This window comes from Nematolebias whitei, chromosome 12 (genome assembly GCF_014905685.2).
Source record: "Nematolebias whitei isolate Nwh7 chromosome 12, NemWhi1, whole genome shotgun sequence".
NCBI classification, from domain to species: Eukaryota; Metazoa; Chordata; class Actinopteri; order Cyprinodontiformes; family Rivulidae; genus Nematolebias; species Nematolebias whitei.
The window spans coordinates 10084149-10092577 of NC_056509.1; the positions used below are offsets into that span (position 1 = coordinate 10084149).

The 8429-nt window shown below is 43.7% G+C and overlaps 1 protein-coding gene across 1 annotated transcript in view; it reads right to left on the reverse strand.

The window, feature by feature from the left end:
- Positions 1 to 8429, reverse strand: part of LOC119418745 (kinesin-like protein KIF13B) — a 29248-nt gene that overhangs the window by 5390 nt on the left and 15429 nt on the right. The window contains exons 2-3 of the mRNA XM_037686081.1: positions 1792 to 1965; positions 1550 to 1707 (exon numbers count right to left, since the gene is read on the reverse strand). Of these exons, the coding sequence (XP_037542009.1) occupies positions 1550 to 1707; positions 1792 to 1965 (332 nt within the window). The remainder of the gene's footprint in view (positions 1 to 1549; positions 1708 to 1791; positions 1966 to 8429) is intronic.

The following is an 8429-nucleotide window of genomic DNA, read 5'->3' on the forward strand; positions in this document are numbered from 1 at the left end:
GGATGGATGGATGATGGTTGGATGGATGATGGATGGATGGATGGATGAATGAATGATGGATGGATGATGGTTTATATGGATAATTACCAATATAAGAGTTGCGTTTTGTTTTCATAACATGATGACATTTTACAGAAACTAAGTTCTGTGAGTTACTCTTCAATTTCAGAGTGAATTGTTGAAATGACATGTTGTACTTGAACACAAGAAGTGGAGTGAGCCGCTGGGCCTTTTGGGAAGTCTTGGGGCAGACTTGGGGGTGGAGCTTTTCAGGTTGTGTGTTCAGATGTGTCGTCCCTGTTGGTTCTGTTTAGTGTTGGCATGTTCAGGTTGTTGTTAGCGACTGTGTAAAAATGACAACATGAGTCAGACGTTGTACTTGATGCATAAAAACAAGAAGCGTTTCCTGGTAGCGTGGTACTAAAAGTGATGTAGTCAGACGGTGGATCAGTGGTGTCACTTTGAAGGCCTAGCTCTTACAGTCATGGTTCACCACTGGTCTGGCCCCACAAACCTTCAGCACCATGACAGCTTGGTATAAATACATGTGGCTGATTAATCACTAATTTTTCTGTTTTTGTCTTTCAACATAGAACAGAACGTTTTAGTTCACTGTAAGTACCAGCACAAACATCATCAAACGCACTCTGTTTTTAATAACATCATTCCTTCATCATCTACTAAATGTTGAAAATTACTTTGCCACTCCATCCTCTGATATTTGTAAATAAATAAAGATTTCACTTGCGTCCTGTCTGAGCAACCTCAGCTGGAGCAACAACACCACCAGCCTGATTAAGAAAGCTCATCAGAGACTCTACTTCCTCAGGCGGCTGAGACGAGCTCGTCTGGGAAGCTCAGTCCTCACCTCCTTCTACAGGTGTGCAGTGGAGAGCATCCTGTGCTCCAGCATCAACGTGTGGCATGGAGGCTGCACAGCTGCAGAAAGAAAAGCTTTTCAGAGAGTGGTGAAGGCTGCACAGAAGTCTGTTGGAGTCAGTCTCCCCACCATCACAGACATCTGCACCTCCAGATGCAGGAAGAGAGCCACCTGGAGTCATGAAAGACCCCACTCACCCAGCACACACACTTTTTGCCCCGCTCCCCTCAGGAAGGAGGTTAAGGAGCATTAAGTGTAGAACCACTAGACTGAGGAACAGCTTCTACCCTGAGGCTGTTAGACTCATGAATCTCTAACCAGGATAATCACTGTGAAAAATCACATCATGTTGCTGCTGATCTGTTTCATGTTGCTGTGTTCATGCATGCTCATCGGCTCACACAGACTCGTATTCGTGCTGCTGTTCGACATAATGTTTTTATGCTATTAGTACTTAGTGTATTATTTAGCTGATGTTTTTCTTAGTTCATATCTTAGATCTTATTACTGTTTTTCTATTGTATTTTATTGTTGGATGTAACTGGGACCCTGTGGACATAATCTCGTTCCACCACATGTACTTCATGAGATGCGAATGACAAATAAATCTCTCTGACTCTCAGAGCTCAGCTTTGAATCAGTTTTTGTTGGGAGTGTTTGTGAGCGGACCTCTCTCTGAGGGATCTGGTCTTGGCTTGAATCACCCCCAGGTCCCACAGTGCCAGGTTCCTGCGATGGTTTTCCTGCTTGTGGCCGTAAACTTCAACAGCCATTGCAGCGTCGGCCAGAAACTCCAGCAGGTCCTCTGATATTGGAACAGACAGCTCCTGAGGACAGAAAACCAGGACGAACAGTTCAGTCCAAACCCTCGTCTGCTGGTCTCATCCATATGGACTGTAGTCGGTCTCCACCTTGGTATTGTCAAAGACCACAGTGCACTGGGGGTCTCTGGAAGCAGATGAGGAGCTGGATGTGGCCACCTCTGGGGCGGTGAACACGGGCTCCTCCTGCCCCCAGAACAGGTACTGACAGAACACAAAGTTGGAGAGGTGGCGAGGAAGACCGGTAGCCTGGAGGATTTTCACCTGGCAGAGACACGCAAATAATAATATTCGAACTTTAGGTCATTTAAATCCCACATTCTAACATGACTGACTGCTTGTTATTATCTGCAACTAGGAAAAAAAATAAATAAATAAATAAATAAATAAATAATAATAAATTTAGTAAAAAATTTATCAAAACCTAATATTTAAAACACAGGAATTTAAAGAGCCTAACAAGGTTGTTTCAAGTATTTATATATACAGGTCCTTCTTAAAAAATTAGCATATTGTGATAAAGGTAATTATTTTCCATAATGTAATAATAAAAATGAAACTTTCATATATTTCAGATTCATTGCACACCAACTGAAATATTTCAGGTCTTTAATTGTTTTAATACTGATAATTATGGCATACAGCTCATGAAAACCCAAAATGCCTGTCCCAAAAAATTAGCATATCATGAAAAGGTTGTCAAAACAAGCTATTAACCTAACCATCTGAATCAACGACCTAACTCTAAACACCTGCAAAAGATTCCTGAGGCTTTTAAAAACTCCCAGCCTTGTTCATTACTCAAAACCGCAATCATGGGTAAGACTGCTGACCTGACTGCTGTCCAGAAGGCCATAATTGACACCCTCAAGCAAGAGGGTAAGACACAGAAAGAAATTGCTGAACGAATAGGCTGTTCCCAGAGTGCTGTATCAAGGCACCTCAGTGGGAAGTCTGTGGGAAGGGAAAAGTGTGGCAGAAAACGCTGCACAACGAGAAGAGGTGACCGGACCCTGAGGAGGACTGTGGAGAAGGGCCGATTCCAGACCTTGGGGGACCTGCAGAAGCAGTGGACTGAGTCTGGAGTAGAAACATCCAGAGCCACCGTGCACAGGCGTGTGCAGGAAATGGGCTACAGGTGCCGCATTCCCCAGGTCAAGCCACTTTTGAACAAGAGACTGCGTCAGAAGCATCTCGCCTGGGACTGCTGCTGAGTGGTCCAAAGTTATGTTCTCTGATTACAGTAGATTTTGCATTTCCTTTGGAAATCAAGGTCCCAGAGTCTGGAGGAAGAGAGGAGACACAGAATTCACATTGCTTGAGGTCCAGTGTCAAGTTTCCACAGTCACTGGGGTGTCATGTCATCTGCTGGTGTTGGTCCACTGTGTTTTATCAAGGGCAGGGTCAATGCAGCTAGCTATCAGGAGATTTTGGAGCACTTCATGCTTCCATCTGCTGAAAAGCTTTATGGAGATGAAGATTTAATTTTTCAGCACGACCTGGCACCTGCTCACAGTGCCAAAACCACTGGTAAATGGTTTACTGACCATGGTATTACTGTGCTCAATTGGCCTGCCAACTCTCCTGACCTGAACCCCATAGAGAACCTGTGGGATATTGTGAAGAGAAAGTTGAGAGACGCAAGACCCAACACTCTGGATGAGCTTAAGGCCGCTATCGAAGCATCCTGGGCCTCCATAACACCTCAGCAGTGCCACAGGCTGATTGCCTCCATGCCACACCGCATTGAAGCAGTCATTCATGCAAAAGGATTCCCGACCAAGTATTGAGTGCATAACTGAACATGATTATTTGAAGGTTGGCGTTTTTTGTATTAAAAACACTTGTCTTTCATTGGTGGGATGAAATATGCTAATTTTTTGAGACAGGCATTTTGGGTTTTCATGAGCTGTATGCCATAATCATCAGTATTAAAACAATTAAAGACCTGAAATATTTCAGTTGGTGTGCAATGAATCTGAAATATATGAAAGTTTCATTTTTATCATTACATTATGGAAAATAATGACCTAACACAATATGCTAATTTTTTGAGAAGGACCTGTAGTGTAAAGCACTTTGAGTATCTTGATTAGATAGAAAGGCGCTATATAAATACAGTCCATTTATCATTTCACATGGTCTGTACGACTCCATGTTTGGTTGACAGTTGTTTATTTATTTTATGTCTGATGTTCTCCCACTCCTGTATTTGCTGCCTCATGGCCAGGTCGTCACTGAAAATGAGAACTTGTTCTACTGACTAACCTGGTTAAATATAAATCAAATAAATCTGAGAGGACAGGCAAGAAATCTTAACCCCACTTCAGAATGTTCAGAATATCCCTTTATAATAATTCGGTGTTTGAGTCTTTACCAGTTTTTCTCCACTCCCAAACTTTAGGGTGGAGATGAAGAAATGGACAGTTATCAGGCAAGTAGTTTACAAGTAAACAGTCTGACGGGAAAATACGATTTGTGTCCATCAGTGCATGTTCTGTCTGTTCTTTTGTGTTCTTGTGTGTAGGAGGTGGACCTGGAGAGGCTGAGGGAGCAGTGGTTGGTCACACTCACTCAAAGGCAGGAGTATTTGGACCAGCAGCTACAGAAGATTGTCTCCAAACCAGGTAACTCAAATCTGAAGTGATAAAATCAGAACATCTCCTCCGTAGAAGCACCATCACCTCCCTCGCCTCCATTAACATCTATTTCTGTAGCTGCAACGGATCAGTCAGTGCGAGAAAAAAAACCTGAATGGCTGTTCAGAGTCATTAGTTTGATTCATAAGAAAAGGAGCGGCAGCAAAAACTAAGGGTGATCAATAAAGTCCTAGGAGGTGTTCTAAATATAATGTGAATGTTTATACGTCAGGGCAGCACGGTGGCACAACTGGTAGAGCTGCTGCCTCTCAGCGAGCAGGTCCCTGGTTCAAACCCCGGTCCAGGGGCCTTTCTGGGTGGAGTTTGCTTGTTCTCTCCGTGCATGCGTGGGTTTTCTCCGGGTACTCCGGTTTCCTCCCACAGACCAAAAACATGCATGTTAGGCTGATTGGTAACTCTAAATTGTCCCTAGGTGTGAGTGAGAGAGTAAATGGTTGTTTGTCTCGTTTGTCTCTATGTGGCCCTGTGATGGACTTGCGACCCGTCCAGGGTGTACCCCGCCCCTCGCACAGTGATTGATGGACATGGGCACCAGCGACCCCCATGACCCAAAATGGAACAAACGGGTAAAGATAATGGATGGATGGATGTTTATACGTCATTCACATTATTGAGATCAGTTCTTTTTCTAACTTCGTTCTGTGTTTCACTACGGGAAACGCTCCAGCATATGACCATCTACAGAAGCTCCAATGACATCACGTCTGTCTGAGACAGACCTGTTGAGCTGTTCTCTGGGCTCCGCCCCCATCATGATACCACAGTTAACCGGCCACCTCCTACCCATTCTCACTTTCTTCCTGTGAGAAACTACAACTCGCTCCCTCAGCGCATTCAGGCTGGCTAGGTTATCTGCAGAAGGGACACTTCAAAGCTGAGTATCCCCTGGCCTGCAACTCATGGTGCAGAGGGGACAGAACAAGATCTGTATGATGGTAAGAGGCTCCCACCAGCCTCCACACCAACCAAACAGCTTTTACCATCTGTCCCAGCTTGTATGAGGGGAAATGAGTCTGGTCTAGCCCTTTTAGGAGCAGGTTTCCCAGAAGGGCTGCTCCAATCTGAAAATACAGGGGATGGATGAGTTGGGGCTAACCCCCAGTGGTGGAGCCCTTAGTGGCATACCTCCTCTACCCCCGCATTGTAGGATGAAATTTGTGTTGTCAAAGATCTCATCCTATGTTCATCCAGAGGAGCTGTCTAAGGCATTGGTCACGTCATGGGGCTTTTTGTTGCAGGCAAAAGGGCCTTGTGGCTGAACCTTTCAGGCCTAGGTGACTCCGGGAAGACAGAGTTTTTGGCTGCAGCCCTGACCAAAGTTCTTTTTGGCCCGGCCTTGGAGAAGATGAGAGAGGAGCACCATTAGAAAACAGGAGGGAGAGGCCTTTAACCTCTTCTTGCTACACAAATCGAATACCTGTCCAGTGCAGGGTCACAGACCCGGGTTTGTAGCATCTGCTGCAGCAGCAAGGGATGGCAGGTTGGCACTAATGCACCCAGACAAGCAGCTGGTCACCCAAACAAGCAAAATACGGGGAAAAGCCCAAAGTGCAAAGCTTGGGGCAAGCCAAGCAGCAGCAACCACTAGAAAAAGTCCATCCCAACCCAGCAAGGGTAAGAAAAAGCAGACAACCTAGTGCCCTCACCTTTTCCATCTCTGGTGAAAATTGGCAGAAGAGGGAATATCGCATCTCTGCCAGTGGTCACACACTCGTGCAGTTCCCAGTTCAGCAGGAGTGTTTGTTCAGCCCTCTCATGTTCAGAGAGAGGAGACTGTGAGGCAGAGAACACAGTGTCATCAAGGTCCACCACACATTCAACAGTACTCCCTCAGTGTCACCAAACACTCACCAGTGCCCCAAAATGCCTTGTTTTGTTCAAGGATGAAACGATAAAATAAAGACTACATTCCTGCATGTTGCTAAGGGCAGAATGCACCCCACACAAAAAGATCAACAACAAGATAAATCTTTGTGTGAGCTTGTACCTAACAGAGTGTGCTTGTGCTGTTTCATATAAAAGAGCGGAGTCCAGTTTCAGCCCGAGAGTGACATCGCTCTGTGGCAACGCAGGAGGACCGCTCTTGGAGCGAGCGGAAAAGTGGTTTGCATCCGCAGTTCCGCCATGGGTTATGACCACATTTTCTCAGGGTTACCGACTTCAGTTCAACTTGAAGCCGCCTAGATTCAGTGGTGTTGTACTCCGTAGCCAGCAGAGATTCATCTCACGTTCTGGAGGAGGAGATTGCTTCTTTTTTAAGCCAACAATTGTTCAGAGTAATTCTGAACCAGGGCATCTTTTCTTGCTATTTTTTAAAATCCCAAATAAAGATGGTGCAGCTCTCCACCCCATATTGGATCTCCATGTGTTAAAAAGACATTTATGCAGATATACGTTCAGAATGTTAACACACAAGACACTCTGTCTCTCCATCTGTCCAGCATATTGGTTTGTCACAATCGATCTGGCGAATGTTTATTTTCACGTTGCCATTTATCCACCACACAGGAAATTTTTCTGGTTTGCTTATCAGGGCACAGTTTATGAGTTTCATATCATCCCGTTAGGGCTTTTATTAGCACCGCAGATGTTCAGCAAGTGTGTGGAAGCAGCGCTGGCCCCGCTGCAGCATCTGAATTCTCTTGTACATAGACGATTATATGATATGTTGCCAAATGCGGGAGCAGGCGATCAGTGACTCCCAGGCGTTCATAAAACGTCTAACAGACCTGGGATTCAGAATGAACTGGACAAAAGCTGCTTGGTACCCAGGCAATGTACAGAATATTTGGGTCTCAAAATAAACTCCCTCTCACGTCATGTAATGCTGTCAGAGGAGATATGGCAGGGCTGCTGTAGATCTCTTGGCCTCATGGGAAAACACCCACTGCCCGCTGTTTTTCTCCCAGTCAGACGCAGATGCTCCACTAGGAGTGGATGCTCTAGCTCAGTGGTTCCCAACCCGTTTTCCTCAAAGACCCCGCTTCTTACTTCCTAGCCAATCTGAGCCCTGACCCCCCACTCCCACCCAGTCCCTCACTACTCCCCTCTCCCAAAAGACTCATTCAGATTAAACTCTTTAATCAAAGTGATAAAAGAATAAAGTAAATATTATAAGTAATAGTAGTTAAAAATAGACTAAAGTAAATAATAAAATAATAAAGTAAATAGTTACAAACTTTTATTTGTAAAAGGTATAAACTGGTAGTTGTACAACAGAAATAACAACTACCAGAACACTGTTTTGAGAATTACTCTTAACTTTTCTTTAAAAACTAACAGAGTAATCTTAAAAACAGTCTTAAAAAAATTAAAATTATAGTTTTGTCAATATATCTTCCTGATCCTATCATGCAGCTAATTTTTGCAAGTTTTAGCTATTTTATCTATTATGTCCTTGACAGTGTTGTTAGAGAGCAGGACAGTTTTCGTTTTATCTACTGCATGAGCCCCACACATCAACTCCACAGTGTTCAGGCCGGTTTCAGAAGTTGTTCTCCAATATTGCGCAGCTTTTTAGCCTTAGCGTTTAAAAGGGAACACTCAAAAGATGCTTCTGTGGCTCTGTGTAAATCACTACCTGCTCTTTCAAAGGTTTTTCTGATGTCAGGGGAACTTTTTGACAGTTCCAACTGCTTCTGAAAGTATTCCTGACTTTCCCAATATTAATGTCTGTTCAAAACTAGGGAAAATTAACTTATATTGTCAGAAAAATGACTCCTCTGTGTGTTTTTACACATTTAAACATTCACAACTATATGTACTTACGTTTGTTATATATTTAATAAAACGTGAGCTTAACCAAGACTTCTTTCTTCCTCTTCTCAACTGAGCCGGACGCACAGTACGGACATCATAACAAAGCACTCTTAAAGTGACAGTACAGATTTTAGTTTTTAACATGTTAAAGAAAACTCTTCAAACATAACCAAAATGAGGGTTCTTCAGTGTTGAGCAGATTTGGTGAAATTTCAAACATTATAATTAAGAATAAAAGCATATTTTCTAAAATTGTTACACAGACATTACATTGATACTTTTACAACCTCTGAGCAGGCACATTATACA